The sequence below is a fragment of the Pyxicephalus adspersus genome, chromosome 4, assembly GCF_032062135.1.
Source record: "Pyxicephalus adspersus chromosome 4, UCB_Pads_2.0, whole genome shotgun sequence".
Lineage (NCBI taxonomy): Eukaryota > Metazoa > Chordata > Amphibia > Anura > Pyxicephalidae > Pyxicephalus > Pyxicephalus adspersus.
The window spans coordinates 20,977,284-20,999,639 of record NC_092861.1 but is presented as its reverse complement, the minus strand read 5'-3'; the positions used below and the strand labels follow the sequence as shown (position 1 = coordinate 20,999,639).

Genomic DNA, 22,356 nt, shown 5'->3' with positions numbered 1-22,356 from the left:
TTTGAAATCGCAGCCATTGTCCAAGCAAAAAAAGAATAAAAAAAATAAATAATTATGGGAGATATCAACTTATGGTTGTAATTGGACTGGTAGTTGTAGATAGAGGACAGACTGCAGCCTCTTCCTAGATCCACGACCTTCTCTCTAGTTCTTCAGATATCTTCATAAAACTCATACATTTGTTTCAGCATATTCTGTTTCTAATCCTCTTCTTCACATACCTATTTTCATAGCTGCCATTTGATCTCCACTATCTAAATCCACATTCACTAAGTAAACATGCACACAGTGTATGTACTCCCCAAACTCACGCACTGCCAGAAGTCGTTTTGCAGAGTTCAGCTGTAATCATACCAGTGAAGTCTACACAATTCATTCCAAATGGAACATATTTGTAACTCAGGGAATTAAACAAGGATATTGAATGCTTTGGTACCCGATAACGGTTGCACCCTCTTTATTACGTTGTCAGGTACACTTTCATTTGAAGAAAAAAGGTTTTCAAGTCACTGTAGAAAATACATGCAAGTCAGTACTCATGCCATGCTGAATCCACACCAGCAAACATAGCTAGTGTGATTAAAAAAGAGAAAAGTGTTAGATCTGGTCCAATAACAACAAGTTATGGGGCCAATGCGGTGCAGCGGGGTGGTATGGGGTCACACAGTGCAGCACAGTGTTAAACAGCGATGTCACCTTCATTGTCATCGCTTTCAGGATCTGAAGGGGCTTGTGCACAAGGAATGGGCTCCTCCTCTGAGTCCAAATCAGAATCAGAGTTGAAAAGCAAGCGAGAACGGGAAGGCCTAGTGCCAATGCGGACAGAGGTAGAAGAACGTTGGTAGGTGAATGACATGGACTCCGTAGTACGGGACTGAGTGATGTGAACTGAGAAGTCGGCACAGAACCAGAGAAAGAAGTGCAGAGGAAAAGTTAAAAATACAGGATGTAAGTAAAGAAAAGGAGGGAAAAAAAGTTACATTAAACAAGTCATAAATACAAGACAGCATATCACTTTTTAGCCCTTTTAAACCTTACTTTTGACTAAAGAGCACTAAAGGGCATGGCAACAAAGCAACATCTGATAGGGGCCAGATTCTCGGTGTACAACCAATATGATGCACTCTTGGATCAGCATTGTCCTTACTTATCTAAGCTCATAGTTCATTCTTACTGTATAATGATTTTTATTGGGAAACAGACATAAATATTCTTTTAGATGCTTTGACAATTTTTTTCGCAAATTTACCAGTTTTCTATGCGCATCATTTAAAGTTCATAAAGTGGATTCTGAATGTTCTTAGGGAACATAAAGAGATACATCAAGGAGAGTAGAACTCTTTAAAATGGCCATAGCTGGGTGTAGATCCAGCTAATACAGTCCTACCAGAGAGATATGTAAGTTTTATTATTAACATATCAATTTTGAACTGATCCTGCAAATCCTAGGCTGCTGTATTACTAAAGAGAACATAGCCTTACCTGGGAAGCCATCATCATTTTCGGCATCCCCATGTCCACTGCCAATACTTGTGCTGTCCATACCAATGTGGATTGACTGCATCTGTGATCGGAGCTGCTCGATGTCGCTGTCCTTACTGTCTAGTTGCATCTGAAGCTCAATGCGAACTTGACTCTCCTCTGCTATTTGCTGCAGAAATAAAAAAAAAAAAAAAGACGTGTGTGTTTAGCTGGATCTTCTCTGTTAGAGGTAAAGATAGACTTGGGAGTGTTAAACAAAATTAATGGAGAGCAATAAAGAAAGAGGTTTGAAGCTCGCTTGTTTTGAGTGTAATCTTAATTTTATATATATATATATATATATATATATATATATATATTCGATCAATACATAATTACAATAAATACACATTTGTGATTTTACCCTAGTCCTGTTTACACTTCACATGTCACTAGTATTTCCAAGCTATACAGAGGTGCTCTACTAGTAAATAAGTTCAAAATGACCGTATTAGTTGTGTACGCTCCGACGCGTTTTCGCCACGATTAGGCTTCTTCAGAGTTATGATAGTAAACAAACTTTACAGTCTATACATACACATAAACATATATTTAAAGAGTGTTAAAACCAAACACAGCAAGCCAACTACCATGTTCAGTGTCATTTCTCCATGACAAGCAAACTTTATAGCAATGGTTGGATCCTAAGATAGAGACGTTTGTAGAAGGTGAATATTCTTCAGAGTTACTACAGAGTCAAGCTGATCAAATATCTGATCTCCTTAAAATTACTACTTTGTATATTCTACAGATCCTAACTTCCACTCAAAAATCTCTCCATCAACAAGCAAATAACTGAATTAGTAAGTTTAAAATATATTAAGGTGGTCATAAGAAAATGACTTAATGTATTTTACTGTTGTATTTAACAAACATGCACAGTATGAGACTAAAATCCTGTTTTTTTTTTTACAGATTTGTAGTTTGGGAAATTAAAAGATAAACCACCAAGAAAGCTAAATGTATGATAAACTATCTGGAGAAATCACCATAATGTATACTACAAATGGGAGTTGATCCACAGGCAACCACTGAGGAATAAATATAATTAAAGCACAATCACAGGCTATGTATATTTTAGGATAAACATCATACTGGCCAGAAATAGTTATCCGACTGGAATTACATTTTCATATTTCTAAAAATGATCAACAGAGGCTGTCTTGATATGTCTTGATATGAGGATACTACATAACATTTTATTACTCTGTACCTCTACCTGACTGCCCAAACATTGCAATAGTTGTAGCTAGATGTGAATTTGTTATTTGCGTTTTTTTTTATTAATTAAGAGGACTAAACCCTTATGATTAAGCTGATCTGTTCTTATATGTAAAGCAATACCAAGATATTATCTTTTGGAGTCACACTAGTACCTAGTATAAGACATAAGGTTTAAGGAAAGCCTGTAGTAGGGGGTATGGAGACTTTAGAATTTAGAAATTCACTGAGCATCTGTAATAAGTTACCGCAACTCCTGTTTTAAAATAAGTATAGAACTCTTACAAATGCAAACTCTAATGCAAGGTCAATTACAAATATTGTGATTCCTTACCGCCTGCATCTCATTCAGCTCCTTCTGATACTTAATGACCAGATGATTGAGTTTTTCTTTCTCTGATTTCAGCTCCAGCTGAAGCTTCCTATTCTCCTTCTCCTTTCTTCGTACATCTGTGTCAGCTCCACCTTTAGTAGGAATTTTCCTGTTCATGATCTCCGCAAGTTTGTTTACAGCCTGCCGGAAAGAGTAATGGTGACAATTAGAGATATATGAATCAATGTAATATTACAATTCAAAACTATTTTCACTTTTACAGTTATGTCAGACAACACAGATTATTGGATTCCAAAATACCCAAAAGCTTCTTCTCTCCTATAAGTGGACCTGGTAATACAATACAATGTTCCGGCACAGTACCTGAGTCTTTAGAGTCCTCTCAGTCAGCAGCTGCTTCTCAAATTGTAATTTAATGCCCATGATGCTATTTTGTTCATCCTTCAGACTCAGGATCTCTGTACAAGGAAACAAATAATTTTATAAGAAAAGGAGAAACATTTAAAAATTTACGTTTCATTAATGTTTTACACTCTAACCCCATTATGGAATTAGGTTTAAAAAACCTCTGTAATTTTAGCAAAGAATGGGCAACAAGTGTGAAGGGCAGAGTGGTCCAAATCCAGTTCTTGAGGGTAACAGTATTTTCACTTAAAAAAGAGCATATTCCGACTCTAAACCACAGCATTCTATTTAGTGTTTTAGATCCTGGCTCTCAAGAACTGCGGTTGAAAAACCCTGTTATAGCGCATTTTGGAAGCCAGATACACAACGAGCACATGGCTATTATAATTGTAACTGTCAGTGACTAGACTATTGGAGAATTGTGTATAACACGGGAGGTAGTAGGATAAGAGAAAAAAGCTCCATAAATATAAAACTATATAAAAAGTAATTCATCTGAAGTAGCTGTGTGCAAAACTAAAAAAAGGCCAGTACAACTACAGCAGTCCACCCTTTCCTGCCCAATTACATAGCATTATTTTTACTTTCAAACTACAAGAAGGGGTAAAGGGGATTTTGGATCCTCCATAGATTCTATTCCACAATGTAAGACTATACCAAAGGAGGTGGACTCCTTTACTAGAAGCTGCAGCTATAAGGAAGTATTGAGAGTACCACTGCTGGGCTCTCCTTTTGAACATATTACAATCACAATCCTCAACAATGGAAGGGAGGTGGAGAAGAATATAATCAACTAATACTTACGTTCTTGTGTCTCCTTAAGTTTGTTGTTCAGCTCTTCTTTCTCATTAGCCAGGTTGGCCACATCAGTAGTTAGTGTCTTGTTAGCATCTTCAAGCTGTGAACAGGAAAAAAAAAGATTTTTAGTAAAACAAACCTAGAAAATCTGGGAACACTTCACCAAAAAGCCACTAAATTTGTGGCTGAATTTGGCAGAAACACTATTATGGCTTTTCATAGTACAAGCCAGAAATTGGTTCATATTGTCCTTTCATATTATACGTAGATGCTTTTTATTTCAAAAGCTGTACTGATCATCCCAATGTACGTACAGAGCTTATAGTAGCGTATTTCTCAGCCAGCTCCTGTTTGTGGCGAGCCATCATCTCCTTGATCTCCAGTTCTTTCATGATCTTCTCCTTCTCCAGATCAGAGTATTGCTCCTCAGCAATGGAGCGTGCCAACTGTTCAGAGTCAGCCTTTGTCAGAGTGATCTCCAGCTGAGCTGCCAGCGAATCCCTGGAAGATATAAACAGTCCTTCATAAATGTCTGTTCATGAACATGGCTCCATATCAGTGCTAGCCTATGAAATATGTAATGGGAAACATATTTTTTATTTTTTTTTTTTTTTTTTTTTTGGTAGGCTGACTGCATGAAAACTCAGGTAACAAAGTCTTGGAGCTGGGATTTAAGACGATTATTGGCTAAACAATGGGTTGGGGTAGGAACAGCAGATTTTTAGTACACAATAGCTATTGATTAGTGCATGGAAGATACACTAAACATGCACACCACTCACAAAGAAATACTGAAATCTGCTGCACAGACATCTGGCACTTACATCAAATATCTGCAGTTCTGATTGTTGGGTTCACAAATTACAAATATTTTCCCACATTTATTTGATATTTGCCATCAGAAAAAACTCAAATAGCAGTGCATATTTGAGTTACCACGTCTCAGCTGAGGAAGGAGACAATAATTTAAAGGAATTCAGTACTGTCATTAAAACAGGGTGGGCTCACACCAGCCATATTGTCAGTGTGCGTAAGGGAGAGATACTTTGATATATTGTGCTTTTAGTTTTAGCATTGGTACCCGGGTTTCCCTTGCCTTTTTGTTTTTGCAATATCTTGCTTTAGAAATGAAAAGAATTGACTCCCTAGACATTAGGAGTTACTATGCAGTTTGCATCTTTGGAGCAAAATTCCCCAAACTGTTCACAAACCAAACCCAGGCAAATGCCCACTCACCTCTCATCCTGGAGCTCTTGCACCTTCTGCTGCAAGTCCTTACACAACTTCACCTTCTCCTCACACTCCTCCTTTAATTCACGGACCTGCGTCTTGTACAGGGTCTTTAAAGGGGTAAAATGGAAAATAATAGTTTAAATTGGAATTGAGTAAAATATGCTAACACAATATAAACAGAATGTCTTAAATTTGGGCCTGGGAAGTAGTGAAACATTCTAGGTGTCCCCAACCATGGACCTGATTGTCATGTTGTTAAGAACTTGTAGCACATTTGGTGATAGGATAAAATGATTTTGTAAAAGCAACAGCATCTTGGTCATAGCTAATTTTATATATCTGTGGTGTAGAATTTGCCGATTTTATTATTTAAACTGTAGTAAAAATGACTCTAGGGCTCCCGTAGCTGCTACAAAACTCCTAAGGCCATTTTTATTAACACCTTACTTACTGTAAACCCTCATTTTCAGTTAAGGGTGAATATCTAAAGCTAACAAGGAAAGATTTGATACATTTTGCTTCCTTTTGCCTTTATGCATTGTGTAAAACAGCACTCGGCAATCAGTATCATTAGGAACCTCAAAGACTGATAAAAAATTTTTTTTTCTTTTTCCAAAAGCAGAATACTTACAGAGAAATATTGCTCTGCCTCAAGCTGGTCTTGGAGTTCCTTCATTTGACCGTCTGCATCTTGACGTTCCCTGTAGAAAACAGAAGCACACTTTATAAGGACGCCACTCTTCAAATACACAAACATATTCTAATCTCTTCTGTTCTCTTAAAGCTTGCTGCCTGTGTGCCTCCTATTTCATCAACCGCCCATCCTATAGAAACACAGGGTTGCTACAGGTATTCTCTGGCTTGGAACAAGTTACAAGTGGCAAGGAGATGTCACAAAATACAAGGCATGAGCTGCACATCAAGCTGCTTCCCATAAGGCTGCCAATGTGTAGAGATCAGAATAACAACAAATAACATGCTCATCAATATTGCAGATAAGTCATGAGCTTCTTCTACAACTTGGATGGTGTACACTATGTTATATGCACAGAAAAGGAATCAAACAATATGTTGGGGTGGGCTAATCCTTTAAATGATGTTCAGGTTGAAATGATTAAAACAAGCTAGAGTGGAGTCCTGAAAATCAATGGTTAAAGATTTCACACTGTGCTATGCAGTAAATCTTTAGGGAATTGTGTCCAACAAATGAAAAATCTGTAGCCTCATAATGAAGTGAATGTTGAGCACATAATCTGCTCTATTAACATCTACTGGGAGGAAATTAATCATACAAATTAAAATACAGCCCTGTTTGATCATTAGTGATCATAGGCTCAATTGCATAACTGCTGATCTATTGTATAGTAGTTCTCATGAAAACCAATGTGATAAGATAAAAAAAGTAAAAAAAAAAATGAGAAGCGGCTATGTCTTCATAATTCTAGCTTTGTCCTTGTTTCTAGTTCCCGTCTCCCAGCCAAACTTCCATTAAATGCTATAATAAATAAGTTTCTTATCCCAGAACATTTCTTGCAACTAGCCCAAGCTAGTTAGCCCAGACTTTATTAGTAACATGCCAGAAAATGCCTTTAGGCTTCCTAAATAGAAATCACAACATGGAACAAAACTGCCAAAGCACTGGTCTGTGCAAAAAGAAAGTTTAAACTTAACAAGTTAGGAAGAGGCTAAGTAAAAGAATAGAAATTTATGCTGCTTCCCTCTAATAACTATGTAAGCGCAACATATTTCTATAATCCCTGTACTATCCCCATGGTATATAGGATTACGGCCACTTACTTGCGCAGCTCAGAGTTCTGTTTTTCCAGGCTCGTTCTGATCTCTGTAAGGTGGTTGATCTCTTGCTTGAGCTGCTTCTCTGACATTTTCAGGCTGTTCACCTGCTGCAGTTGCATCTTCAAGTCATTTTGAGTCAAGCTACGCTTCTGCATCTCCTGCTCAGTTTTTAATGTTAAGTTTTTAACCTAAGGAGGTGAGAAGATAATTAAACATTTGAAATGGAACAAACACATTCATTAATACTAATCTTCTGTAATTCCAGGGGTAAACCATTTTGCTAAACTGCCATTTCGAGGAGTTCTTTACTCTAAAGCAGGCATGTCCAAAGTCTGGCCCGGGGGCCAATTGCAGCCTGTGTTCAGATTTACAATTTTTGATCAACCGCCTTGCAATTATCGGCCTGCTACTCGGCAGGCATCATGGGCAGGATGGGAGTACTCATGTGTGCACAGGGAATCCCCTATGTCATTATAGTGGGCGTGTGCTGTGCGGGACCCACACAGACCACGCCCACTCCGATTCCAGGAACTTGCTCTGCAGGGAGCCCGCACTGACACCGGACTCCGTGCACAGGAAATCCATCACGTCCGCCCTGGTGGGTGTGTGCTGTGCGGGACCTGTGCAGACCATGCCCACACTAACTCGGCCCACACATATTTTCACCTCACCAAATCTGGCCCTCTTTGCAAAAAGTTTGGACACCCCTGCTCTAAAGTTTCCAGTCTCCCAAAAACCACTAAGCCAATGTGATAACTTAGATTTAGATTTTTTTCCTACTTACATCCTCCGTGAGTTTGTCCTTGAGAGTCTCCAGCTCATTGATCTTCTGTTTGGCTTGTTTCAGGTCACAGTCCAACATTGAGCACTGCTTCTCTGCTTCAAGCAAGTTGTTCTCCAGCCTTTGTTTGGACAGGCGCTCGTCTTGCAGCTTCTTCTCCATGTCTGTGGGTGGAGTAAAGATCCAATGTTGGTCAATACTTGTATTTGCCAACCAAATATGATCAATCCTACAGATGTTGCATGTATGTCCTTTAGACACTTGATAAGAATTTACTGAAGTTCCAATGGAATTTATGGAGTTGTAATTACCTTTGTTTATTGTTGCTTTTACCATGCATTGGATTGCATTTTGTAAACCCAGCATATCCTATTCAATAAGTTTTTAATTGCTTGGGTCCTCAGTGTCAGTGGGGACACAAATAATACATCTCTAAAGCCATGTTTCCTGCCTTTCCCATTTTATGAAAAGATAAGTTACCTGGCTGTCTTACTAACTTGTGTTTTATTACTCAATTCCACTGGCCTGGAACATGCATGCTTTTCTGGATTTTTACGCTGGGTGGGAAGAAATGATAGATGTCAGCCCCTGTACTGTGACTCAGCTCGTCACTAACCACCCAAAAACCACCGGGTGGTTACTGAAAAGTGCTGGGTGGTGCACCCAGCTAAAAGGGACTGGGGAAAACACTGTAGTCTATATAAATGACTTTAAAGCCCATCTTCAGGCAAACGCTCACAACTTTCAAAAATCTTTTTTTTTTTTGTTTCAAAATAAAGGAAGGTATATTTAGCTAAATTTACAGTCTTAACAACGTGCCTCTTGCTGTTATAAAGAGATGCTGGATCCTAAAAGGAATGCTTTTTACTAAAATCCCACAAATTTCAATAACCCTAAATTCCAGCTTATGAAAAATAATGTTTTGCTTTGTTAAACCCCATCAGCTTACTTGAAACATTAAATGCTATAAAAGTGACAACACAGGCTAACAAGTCTAAATAAGGAACTTTAGGCCATGCTCTCTCGAAAAAGCAAATAATTAAACATTTTTGAAAGCTGAACATAATTTTTGCATGGCAGGCCTTTAGTATGAAAGATGATGATATTTGGAAAGGTTAATTAAGGTGAGATATAAAACAATCTGGAAATAAACAGAAAGCTTAACAAATTGAGCTGAAATCCATCCAAAGATTCTGTTGGGTGAAGACTGCATGGCTTTATATAAGGATGCCAGGACTGAATCCTGCAGGCTACGAGTGCTGTTTACTTTGGCACAGGTATAACTAGATCTTTGTGTCTTGTTCAGTCGTGTGTGTGTGTGGGGTCCAGTCATAAGAGAAAGACCAGAATAAGCCCTGCATATAGTTTCTAGGAAGAATCCAGCCCTAACTTCACATGACCTTTTGCAGTCCTACCCATAGCTGGACTTAAAAAATGAAGACCAATGACACATTGTGCATCACACTTATGGTATTACAATTATTGTCCAACATAAAACAATCTTTAAAGGACAAACACTGATACATTGTCTCCTGCTGCGGATTCCCTCCATTTGCTTTCAGCTACTTTCTGTCTACATTCACTTGCATGACTTTCTACATTCACTTTCCTGACAGTGGCAATGGTGCACATACACAATGTGTGCTGGCTTGAATGCATATAGTCAGGGAAGCATGATGCAGGGTGATAATTGGAAGAACAACTTGGGAGACTCCATAACGGGATGCCTGAATAAGGATTGTCAAAGCAGAATCACCAGGTATTATTTTGAACACTTTACGATTTCCAATAACTTTTATATATTGACACTAAAATTACAAAAGATATAAGCGTTCAAATTTAAAAAATGTCGGAGCTCAGAAGTTCCCCAAAGTCAGACAGTTCCTGCCACATTAGCTTGTATTATAAGGAGATAAAGTGTATAACACACAGAAAAGCCTCAGTTGATAACAAAGGCTACAGTTTGGAAAGGGGCACAAAGCAATCTATCTTGGTCAAATAACACTCCTGTTTAACAGACATCTATAAAACACAAACGTCAGTATGCACTCTGGCATTGCAGAACTGCTTATTCACTTGTCTACAGAATCTGGAGCCACTAAGCTTTAAAAGTTGCTTTTAAAATGATGGCATTGATTTTGGGAACATACAAACTTAAAAGCAATGCCTGATGGAGATATTGAATTTGTAGACGCAATCAATTTACCTTTCATGGCTTCTGACTTGGTCTCCTCAATAGACTGATAGATTTTATTCTTGTCAGCCAGCCGTGCCTTGGTGGCTTTATGTTCGGCTTCCTCTTTCTCCAGACATTGCTGCAGTGCTTTCAGCTTGTATGTCATGTCAATCTCCAGGTTGTTCTTTTCCTACATTTGCAGAAACAAAACTGTTAGCGTGCAAAATGTGGTTTTCCTATAAGTTAATATTAAAACAAATGGGTAGAAAGCTTACATCATAGAAACATTGAGCAGTACATTAGAATATTACTAATTACTTCTCGTAAAAGACAACCCAAAATTGTTCAGGTTTTCTTTACTTAATCCACTGTGTTCCTGGACAGGGCCGTATGCTCTGCTGTAGTACATTAGCAAAATCTTCCAAACTGCTCAGTCTCATATCGCCTCATAGTAAAACTGAGCAGTTCTGTTAACGTTAAATGCCCCAAAATATAATTGCACTGCCATACTACAAGTACTGTGCAGAAAAAAGCTCACATGATAAAAACCAGGGTATTTTAAGATTAATTTATTGCAAAATAATGAAAATTATTCATGGATACCTAACATTCTGTGCCCTGTCTGACAATTTCTACAGCTTTTGTTTTATCAATAGATCCAAATTAAAGCCTGAGATTTCAGAAGAGTTAAATGGGTTGGTTTACCTTCATACTCAAAAATTGAAAAACAGAATATTTTCACCCTGCTTAATGTCTGAGCAGATTGAAATTGTATGCGTAAGTAAGCCAATTTTACTGGTAGCAAAACAAATCCCTTTTATGGTAAAGAAAACAAAAAACTGAGACTAAAAAACAAAGTGATTTATTTCTAAAACCTCAAAAAATGATCCTGTCATTACAGAAATGTGAAGTGGATTGATACAGTTTGTAAGTAATATCATCATTCTGAAATATCACCGAAATCAAATGCTGTAAAAACATAAAAGGTTCACCTTCTCCAGGGCACCATATCGCTCGTGGAGCTGCCTCTTCTCGAATTCTGCATGAGCCAAAAGATCCTTCTCTTTCTTTACTTCTTCTTCTAGAGTATATATTCGGCCTGTACAAAAACAGCAAAAAGGGAAACTTCAACCAACAAACACAGTAAATTGTCACTTACGTCACTCTAACACATTAAAAAATATTCATCTTGTAAACAGATCTAAATTGAGATCATTAACTCTTTAAATTGTTGGGCTTCAGCCCACAGTTTATTCTCAAAATATTTAATGCAGCATTCTCATGGAGTCATGAAATTCATGTATTTAAACTGATGGAAATGCTGTTCTGTGTTCTCAGAGTTTTCAGCTTCTTGCTACTACTTTCCCATACTAAACTGGAAATGTTCTAACGCCAACTGAATAAGCTGGCAAAACACTATACTGCAAAAAAAACTGACCTGTAACTTTTTTTTTTGCTCAATGTGCTGCTTTATTCAGAAATTCAGAAATGTAAGAGTTACAGCAGCACACAAATCAGAATGGTGTTTAATGGATCCCCCCACATAAGTGCCTTGTTCATGGTGTTAGACAAGCCCTATACCTAATGACTTTCAAAATCAATGATTGATGGATCTTAGGGGTCTTTGGCTATAAAACTGTATAATAAACTATGAAAGTAATTTCTGTGTGCCAGGAAAGAAAAAAATAATACTAATAATGGTATAACTTCCTCTACTTTCAGGCCAAGCAAGAACAAAATATTTTCACTTGGTATGACTCCGTCCCTATGACTTTGAATAGAGGTTGAACAAAAAGATTATAATTTGAGCAAACAGCATATTTCCCTACCCTGAAGGTCACTGATGACCTCTGAGCCTTGCGTCCTATCTCTCTTTTCAGACTCCAGAGCAGATTGGAGATTGATGTAATCTTTCTCTAGCTTGAGTTTAGCATTCTCCAACATGCACGTCTTATCCTGGAGTTCACGATTATTTGTTTCCAGCTGCTGGATCTGTTTAGACATTTCATTCTGGGTTTTCCGTAAACGGGCCCCTGTATCAGACTCTGTCCGCAGAGTAGAATTGGCCTCATCCAGCTGGAAATACACAGAAAAAGTTAGGTGTTTCATATGGGTTCACACATTTTGCAAGGCAATGCTCAAATTAAAGGAAAATAAATTAAAAGGTTCTTACCTGTCTTTGGAGCTGATTTATTTTCTCATTGGAGATTTGAGAATTTTGGTTTCTCTTTTTCAGGTCTTCAAGTTGATCCTTAAGGCTGTTCACTGTAGATGAAACAAGACATTTTGATGTAAAATGTGATCTAAAGGTAAAGTGCCTTTAACAAAACAGACAAAGCAAATTTGTAGGTATTGCCTATTTTTCCCCATAAAACAGGGAGCAAACTGTGAGGCTACTATGAAGTACTGATGTACTAAGGTTACCTCCAGGCAAGCTTTACACTAAACAGTATTTATGTGTTGTGTTGTTACCTTCATAGATTAGTATCCACACCTGGGAATATATCATGTAGTAAAGTACAGAACACACAAATATGTGTTATAATCCTAATAAACAATTGCCTTTATATCTACAAACTATCCTGCAGGACAGGATACATACAAGATTGTTTAGGTGGGCTCTCACATTACAGTTTTTGTAGACTGCACATGTATAGCACAATCAGATTGTATAAGTATAATGTGCATGGACAGCTTAGGTCTCTGTCCATTTAGATGACAGTGTCTGCTGATAGTCTAACCCCAGTAAGGTAAAGCCACCATCTTCGGGAACCTTTCCTGTCTCCTCACTCCATTGGAGCCTTCACACAACTGCGGGTATAATGGAGTATGTAACCAACCCCCATCAAAGTGTTCACTTTTTGGCAAAAAGGCTTTGGCCTGGGTCAAATCCAGAGTCTCCAGTTACTGTAATCCATTCGGATTACTCTCTTTTCTCCACCGGTATAAAAAAAAAAAATACGCTCATGCCATTACAACAAAGATTTCTCCTTGTATTAAAGATCAGAGTATGTTACGGCACACAAAGATTTTGAAATTTCACTGGCAACAAATTCGGACTAACCCACTCAGCATGGAGAGTGCTGCTCGGCCCCCGGGAAAGGATTGCGCCAGCAGATCATTACTCCTTAGCCACTGCCAATCAGGTGTCTATAGTAAATGCACATTCCTTTTATGTCTGGCACACATCACAGTTAACTGACCTTCATTTTCTAGACCCCGTCTTTTATCGGCTTCATTTTCAGTTTTTCTTTGGTACTCGGCATTCTTATGTTGCAGAAGAGCTTTCTCTCGCTCCAGTTGCCGACTGGTGGACTCCAAGTTTTTACGAGAGTTCGACTACAAAGACAACCAAATGACAGTTAAGAACAGAAAGATTTCTTTTACTTTAGTCTTGTGTAGAGAAGGGAAGGGTTAGAGCCGCTGGAAGATTTTTAATGAATAGGACAGGTAACCCGTAGATGCACAGATATTCACTCTTTAATAAAGGTGAACCCCTTAGTTTTGTACTGAAAATAAAATACAAAGGCAACTGTATTTTAAGAATAGGCATTTAAACATCTGGCAACAGGAAGTACTTCACCACTCCACCACTGTCCTCATTTATCCCTTTGGCCATCCAAGAGTGATGTCCAACATGCAATGTCTTCACCATGTCATGGTTTCTGGACCTGAGGAAGCATGAAAGCCTCCCAGCTTATTCGAGCTAGTCCTAGCTGTCATTCAATAAAGGTTTAGATCAAATTTTTCAGTTCTGCTCCTTAAATTCTGCTTACAATGTTTCCAAATACGGATTGAATGTGTGTACAGAACACTGTATTTGCAAAGAAAGAATATAGAAGTAATGAAGTCTACGTCTAATAATGTTAGGATTTCAAATTTTTCACCATTTCATTACATCATCTTTAGCTGTACAGTAAATTTTATACAACATTTTATTTGTGTCAGTTCTATAGCTCAGATTCTGTCGGCAGAACTTGTTCATCATACTAGATGTACACTGCTGGTTATACAATTGTCCATATAAATAGTATAAATGCTCCAGACTTGTAGCGTGTGGACATTACACCATACACACCACTGACACAGCAGGTGACTGCCAGTCGTGCGTGAACTACCTGCCCAAATATATCAGCATTTCATTTTCCAGACTCTTTTTACCCCTATAGCTTGGGGGAAAAAAATTACACTGGATACTAAAATGTTGACTAAATGGCAGAAATGAAATCCATAAAAAGCTACCTCTTCATCGAGTTCCTTCAATGTTTTCTCCAATCGAGAATTTATTGACCTAAAAGAAATTAAAAACAAACTTTCATCACAAAAATTTTCAGACATAATAAATAGTTATTTATTATTATTATTATTATTATTATTAAAATGCATTTATGAAAGTAATTTATGATGGAAGCTGTGATGCACTTTGCGCTCCATAATCTTTTTCTTATGGACAGCATTCCGTTTTTTAGTTTGCTCCTCTGTGGGATCAGATCAGACGGGCTAGCCTTCCAATCCCTCTTTGCATCTATGAGCCCTGAGTGCCTAAGGTTATATTGCCTATTCTATGGTTGACTTTTCATGGGCCACAAGGCCTGCTATTTTTAATATGCTCTGACTGTGTTTCTCAGATCTACATGCCTTTCCATTCTCCTGTTTCTAACACAATATCTTATAAGAACTGTATGCTTGGTGCCTACTATGTCCTATCAATTGACAGATGCCACTGTAACATGATAAGGTCCGATTCAGGAGATTTCACTTTAAATTAACCGGGTTACTAACTGTTCTTTATGTACTTTGAGCTATAAAGTTAGCATTGCTGAATACAGGCACATTTCCAATAGGAATATATTCTTTCCCCTTCTACTAAACATTTTGGCATATAGTGGTTAACTGGTACTTGCACTGTGTTAATAGAAATACAAGGACTCAGTTAATATTATGAATAAACAGGATTTATTATAGCGCCAACATATTACGCAGCGCTGTACATTAAATAGGGGTTGTATATGACAGACAGATATAGACAGTGACACATGAGAAGGAGAGGACCCTGCCCTGAGGAGCTTACAATCTAGGAGTTGCTGTGTATATGGAGAGAAACCAGGACAGGCCCTCAATCACCGAGTTAATGGGATACAAGTACAGGCTAGCCCATTTACTGCGTCCATGATGAGATACAAGGATAGATCTTAATGATCCTGTCTATAATGAGATCCAGGGACAGTTGCTATGTCCATTGAGAGTTTAAGAGACTAGTCTGCTAAAAAAAAAAAAAAGCAGTACAATAAATGTGAATATTTACATACCTGTACTTGTGCTCCAACTCATCTCTGGCTTGCACCTCATTCTGGAGCTTCTCCTGCAACTGCTGAATGGTTTTCTGGAACTGTGCAGATTCCTATACACATAGAATATTAAAGAGATTATTATACGTCATATGTTACCGACACAGAGAGACATTCAATACAATTGTAGAGATATGCATTATGTATAATTACACGTGGGTTAGTCAAATGCATTTTCAGATAAAACACTTAGAAGTTTATTGTAGATGAAGATGCTTCTACAGTTGCTGAGGCTTACTTTGGATACAGCATAATGCACACACTCGCTATGCATGTCCATGTACATTCCTCTGCCCTTGAATATTTTTATTAAAATCCTAGTGAGTAGACTCTCAGTGTGTAACTGAATTAATATCAGTTCATATGGACACCACTTGGAAAAACCCTGATTATCTGGCCCATAAACAAGACATAACGGTGATAGATTCCAGCTGTTGGGTTGATAGCCTCAGGACTGATATAATCATTATAATATGACTTTTCTAGTGTCATAGTGTTGGTATGAGAAGCCAAGATCTAGGGACCAGAGACAGTGTTGTAAATTATTCCACATGTTCTACATTACTATAGAAAAAGAAGGACTTATACACCAAATATACAGAAAAATAAACATTTTCTTTTTTTTTTAAACTATACAACATCATCAGACTTACTTCAGACTAAACTTCAGACTTATATATGTAACAAATTACTGTTACATATATCATTGTTACATATTATTGCAGCTTAGTGTTAACTATTGAACTAACTTTTCATTGTTTAAGCCTAAGCAGTGTAGCTACCTGAATTTGACAGTCTCTTTTTTTCAACAAAACATTTTTCAGTTTGTCTAGAGATCAGTTTAAATTATTACTTGCCTCATTATAAAATACAATTACATTCTCTTTACTGTACACCGATCTGGTTTGGTCATCTAATGACAGTTAGGGAAGGCTAACACCTGTCTCAAAATCCAGCGATCCTGTGCAGCTCCCCATGGCTGGCAACTTGCCAGCAGCTTGAGCACTTGCGCTGTAGACTCTTAAAGAAGTTTGCACATTTGACACCTGGTGGTACTAGTACCGCTTACTTCCAGCTCCCAATAATTCCCTTTGGAGCTGCTGCAGGGGGAACAGTACCATGTAGCTGTTTCACAACCTCATCACAAGTGTGATCCTAGCCTTAATTTGGTTAACGCACATCACAAGACACGTCAGATGACTCTTGTCTGATAATCTGAGAATCTGCATGTGTACAGTGCTCGTCGTCCGTTGTTACGACGTTCGCCCTGGTGGATCCACGGAAGTTGAACGCCCATAATGAAAGTGAAGGGGAGAGAGCGCTGTGGGTTGCCACTCCGTCATTCTTCCCTTCCCCCTCTCCATAGAGCAGGACAATGCTATAAATACAGCGCTCATTCATGCATCGTGCAGTCTTTTGTCGTTGGAAAGGATTGTGAACGATCCTTTCCAATGACAAATATTGCATGTATGTAAGCAGCCTTAGATTACAGCTCACTTTGAAGGATCTTGATAGGAGGACTCTACAGCAGAAGTTCCGGTCAAAGTTTGCTATATTAGGATGTCAATACCATGATGCCTAGGAGGCCTAAACAAAACCGATGTTGGCTAATGTGTGTTGAGGTGGTGTCCGACTGGAAGACATACTACACAATTCCACTTTACAATTCTTATTAAATAAGACCGCTTTACAATTCTTATAAATAAGACCAACAGAACAATGCTGGTAGGCAAGATTTGGAGTATTAGGTAGTAGCTACCATTTGTATATTTGGGCTCTTATCCATCATGGTAACACGTCACACAATAAAACCACACAAATTACCTCTTTTGTAGCATGTGTGGAGGAATTCTTCTCTTCCCTGAATTGGGAAGGGTCCTTCAGCAATCTAAAAAAAAATCAAAAGAAAAAAGGAGTTAAAAAGGTGGTGGTGGGGGGAAGACATTAAACAGTTCAGACTCATAAAAATACTTGGCCATAGCAGGACACATTTCTAAACAGTTTGCACAGTTTGGATCAAAGACGGCAGAGTAGAAATATTTTGATTACGGTTGTGTTTTTAAACAGTTAGGTCATAGGATGATCCAGGGCAGAGGAATGGAAGAAAGCTCTACTAAGGACGGACTGGATTCAGCCCGGGTTTACTGCCGCTAACCTCAGGGGAACAGATGGTGACTTTTCCCAGAATGCCTTGGAAGGCTTCACCATCCCAATGAGCAGGTCCAGCTGGCAGTTCCTTGCAGGCACACATTCTATTCCTGTGACACTTTCTAACACATGTGGAGAAGTTTTGCCAAAGGACATTTACGCTGCAGTATATAAGAAACGCTTATAGAGGTGCCATAAACGAAGCAACGCCCAGTCGAAAAATATTTTCTGCTCATCACTTAAAACTAAAGAATTATGATCTAAATCTCAGTTGTCTCTGTAGTCTTTAAGCTTTAAAATGTTCACAATATATTGTGTCCCTGTAGTATCCACTGGGTTCAAAGACACTTTCTACATTGCATTACATCCTACAAGATACCTGGAGTAAACTACACTTCGGAGAAATATTACCTTGTCACCAAAACTTTTGATTCAACACCTGCAGCAACTTTAAACCTTTGACTTCTGAAGAAGCCCAGACGGGTGAAACGCGTCAGAAAGTGATACACCATGTTCTCACGGTTTAATGGACTATTATCTGATAACCCTTTAAGGTATTAGGATCTAAACCCCTAAGTGCTGAAGGGGTAATCTTTGCTACAACTCTACAACATTTTCTGTACCATATGTATAAATTTTGAACAGATTTAATTGTATATATTGTTTGAATGAAATATATGATTAAAATAAAACATGTTAATGTAAATACCATTTATCCCTACTTTTCTGTTTCTACAGAGAACCCATATACTCTTCCTATACAATGCTTATACAAGGGTTATACAATGCATACACAACTGAAACTATCTTTAAGGATCTATAGCAAGAAAGAACAACAAAATCATACATTTGACTAATTTTACAAGTTTTCAGGAAATTGTCACAGATTATTACCTATTGGTGTTCTATAACTACAGAGATAGGTGGTGCTGAAATAGTGCTAACTGGTATGTTCTATTTTAATTAAAAGAAATTGTTCCAGGGCTGTAACAAGAAAAAAGACCCATCCCTGACATATTATGTAGTCTTTTCACACCATGGATAGAACTCCATGCAGTAAGACAAATTACTGGGGTGCCTGACATTTGGCACAAAGCCTTGAAAAATGTCTGGGAACATGAGAATTCTGGGAAGACTGTTGACAAATTAAAAATGATTGCCAAGGTTGCAGAGAAAGAGAAATATTTTGGGAGTTCTATAAAAAATGGAGAAGATTAAAAAATATTGAGGCGTTAACTATAATATTACTTTTTAAATGAAGCTCAACCTCGAATAGCTTTAAGCAATTCCTAAACTACTAGTCTCCATAATCTACCTATCTATCACCTTAATCTGAAAAATGATGGCAACAGACAAGCCCAATGTCTGTCTATGAAATCATTTTACTGTCAGCTGATGGCAGAAAACATTGCTACCAATCAAATTTTATCATTGGCTCACACGGTGCAGCGGTTAATTTAACATTTTCACAATAAAACAGTAAAAACAAGGCAAATTAGGTTATTTATAGAGATGTCCTAATTAGGTTGGTCAAAATGAATAAAATGTATTGTTTTCTGTACGTAGTGTGTACAAATACAAGGCAACAAACACATTTCAGAAAGAAACAAATGTGATACATACAGGTTTTCCCGGTAATAGGTGAAGCCAATGAATGGCAGTTGGTTTCCAGCATAGGCTTTAGGGACTGGGAAGGTTTCCACTTCTCCTTTGTCATCTTCAATGTCATCAAAATTACTGGTGTCGATGTCACTACTCAACTCAGGGACCACAGGGGCAGCCGCTTTGGTAGGGGGAAAAAAAACTGTTAACACAATAGAATAAACCTTCATACCCAACTGCAGATAAATTACTTATTAAAAGTTCCAAGCATACACCTGACACAGGCTAAAAAACCTGTTCTTATTTCTCATCAATAATGTTTAGTTTCTTTTCTCTCAATACCCAAATGCATACATGAGTGATCTATCTTCATAGCAGTAAAAACTCCACGAGTTTCTATAAGGAATAATATTAACCAGTATTTATATAGCGCCAACATATTACGCAGCACTGTACATTAAATGGGGTTGCAAATACAGCTGCAAACAATGACAGAGGAAGAAGAGAGGACCCTGCCCAAAAGAGCTTACAATCTAAGAGATAGGATAGCTTCAACACATGCACTGATTTTGTCTGAGGTTTTCTAAACCCCAAAGTAGTGGTCAAGCACTCAAGCTGACCAATTTGGGTGATAAGCTCAGCAATGTCGCCATGGTTCTAGTTTTTACTTCCTTATTCTTGCAGCACCTAAGCTAACCAATTTGGATGACACACTCAGTTATGTTGACCCCCATGGTCCCAATTTTAACGTTTACATTATTGCAGCACTTCACAAAGGTTCCCCATAAGATGTCCATGGCGGTGAAATTACAATAATAACATTCTAGCAGGGATCTATGTAACAAAACACAAACTGTGTATTGTATTCAAGTAAGAATATCTACCCAACGCTGCTAACGTCATGTAGACTGGGAACTTGTGTTTCTTGAATTCTGATTTTACTAGAATACTAATCATGGGGTGCATCCCATTATAATTGCTTATAGGAAGATTTCTCCCCATCTATCAATCTTTGAGCATCTGTTTATGGGCAAGTTTACTCCTGCAGCCTTTTTTTGTAATAATTCCAGGGATATAATTCTTGACTCGTGAAAGAGTGCTGGTTACCTCTGCATTTGTTTATCAAAAGATTTCTGTACATTTTTTTCTATTCAGGAGCTAACTATCAGGCTTTATTTGTTATCCCTGTTTTGATATCAGAAGTCCTACAATCATCAATGATAATACATGGCAGTCAGAAATGTCAAGTGTTCACCCCAAAAAATGATAAGAGTATCATAAAGCTGGGGCCACCTAATCAGAAGAATCAGAAGAATAGGGACAAAGACAGCAGTAAAAACTGATGTGACAACTTTTTTCTCTGCCGTACCTAAAAACAAAAACATTTGTGTGTTAGGCTTTATGCAATCTTCTGGACAATTTTTGAAGTTGGCAGATGATCACGTTTCCACTGACCACAACAAAATAAAATCGCCTAAAAGCAAATTAGCAGCAAACCTACTAAACATCAACAGGTTACAAGACTCTGTAAATATGAACGAGTGGTAAATGCGCCCACCGACATATTCTGGGAATGTCTTCCCTACATTGGAGTCCAGGCACATAGCACAGGTTGTGGTGCGGGAACACTAACGTGATTCTATGAGCCACTGAATACTGGGGCTTTGTGTAATACTGAAATATCGCACACACTCCCAACAACCTCCTTATTCACAGGGAGAAGGGGAAATTATACATTCCTCTGCTGGGACAGAAGGGATAAATCAACAACACGTAGTATAAATAGTTCAGCAAATGCACTGAAATGTGTTAAGTTAATCTCAAACTCTCTCCCTTAATAATAATAATACAAAAAGATACAACTGTGTGTTTTCAGAATATATATATTTATATACTAAAATCACAGGCCTTTATCATTTTGTATTATTGAGGGAGAGAGTTTGAGACTAACCTAACACATTTCAGTGCTTTTGCTGAACTATTTATAGTATTGTTGTATATTGTATTGTTTTCCAGTTGCAATTAATTTTATATTCCACCAAACGAACTTGAGGTGAATCATTCACTGTATAATACCTGTAACAAACATTTTATTTCTTTTAATTTTAACCTTACTTTATTATGTGCACTTGAAGTCACTACAATGTGGCTTGTTCATCCCACAAACAAACCCACATATTGGAAGTGTATCCACAGCACTGCCTACTAACTTCCATCTCATTAGGTATGCTCCTATCCCTGCACACTTTCTTACCTTTCTACATTAACCTACTGAGCTATAGAGGCCTGTGGCTGCCATGCAAACGTGAACTCCTTCATGTTATCTCCCTGTGTCTGTACATTGCTTGCTATGATTTATATACAGTCATTTGCTGTCTCTGCAGCCTATCCATACTGCTTTTATTTTCTAAACATTTTCCTTCTCTTTTACAATTGTACCTCTGTAGCTTCTCCTTTTTAATGTAATGTGTGGCTGTCTCTCTGCAGCTATTTCTATTGCCACTCTCGTGTGTGGCTGTTTCTGCAGCCTTTTCTATTGCAACTCTCGTGTGTGGCTGTCTCTGCAACATCTCTCCTCTCATGTATGGCTGTCTCTACAGAATCTCCTTTGCCCTCTCTTGTGTGGCTGTGTCTCTGCAACATCCCCTCTCTCACGTGTGGCTGTCTCTGCAACATCCCCTCTCTCACGTGTGGCTGTCTCTGCAGCACCCCCTCTCTCATGTGTGGCTGTCTCTGCAGCAACCCCTCTCTCATGTGTGGCTGTCTCTGCAGCATCCCCTCTCTCATGTGTGGCTGTCTCTGCAACATCCCCTCTCTCATGTATGGCTGTGTCTCTGCAACATCTCCTTTCTCATGTTTGGCTGTCTCTGCAACATCTCCTCTCTCATGTGTGGCTGTCTCTGTAACATCTCTTCTCTCGTGTGTGGCTGTCTCTGCAGCATCCCCTCTCTCATGTGTGGCTGTGTCTCTGCAGCATCCCCTCTCTCATGTGTGG

The 22,356-nt window shown here is 38.2% G+C and overlaps 1 protein-coding gene across 4 annotated transcripts in view; it reads right to left on the bottom strand.

Moving 5' to 3' along the window:
- The window catches only part of ROCK2 (Rho associated coiled-coil containing protein kinase 2), a 107,751-nt gene that overhangs the window by 12,626 nt on the left and 72,769 nt on the right, over positions 1 to 22,356 (bottom strand). For 3 of the 4 annotated variants that reach the window (XM_072407527.1, XM_072407526.1, XM_072407528.1), the window contains exons 9-27: positions 19,383 to 19,542; positions 17,436 to 17,499; positions 15,573 to 15,664; positions 14,506 to 14,554; positions 13,467 to 13,602; positions 12,437 to 12,528; positions 12,093 to 12,339; positions 11,256 to 11,362; positions 10,294 to 10,453; positions 8,091 to 8,251; positions 7,310 to 7,494; positions 6,144 to 6,213; positions 5,516 to 5,619; positions 4,594 to 4,780; positions 4,286 to 4,379; positions 3,440 to 3,534; positions 3,077 to 3,256; positions 1,483 to 1,651; positions 697 to 888 (exon numbers count right to left, since the gene is read on the bottom strand). In XM_072407527.1, coding sequence (XP_072263628.1) covers positions 697 to 888; positions 1,483 to 1,651; positions 3,077 to 3,256; positions 3,440 to 3,534; positions 4,286 to 4,379; positions 4,594 to 4,780; positions 5,516 to 5,619; positions 6,144 to 6,213; positions 7,310 to 7,494; positions 8,091 to 8,251; positions 10,294 to 10,453; positions 11,256 to 11,362; positions 12,093 to 12,339; positions 12,437 to 12,528; positions 13,467 to 13,602; positions 14,506 to 14,554; positions 15,573 to 15,664; positions 17,436 to 17,499; positions 19,383 to 19,542 — 2,544 coding nt within the window. The remainder of the gene's footprint in view (positions 1 to 696; positions 889 to 1,482; positions 1,652 to 3,076; positions 3,257 to 3,439; positions 3,535 to 4,285; positions 4,380 to 4,593; positions 4,781 to 5,515; positions 5,620 to 6,143; positions 6,214 to 7,309; positions 7,495 to 8,090; positions 8,252 to 10,293; positions 10,454 to 11,255; positions 11,363 to 12,092; positions 12,340 to 12,436; positions 12,529 to 13,466; positions 13,603 to 14,505; positions 14,555 to 15,572; positions 15,665 to 17,435; positions 17,500 to 19,382; positions 19,543 to 22,356) is intronic. The other variant, XM_072407529.1, reaches the window with a different exon arrangement.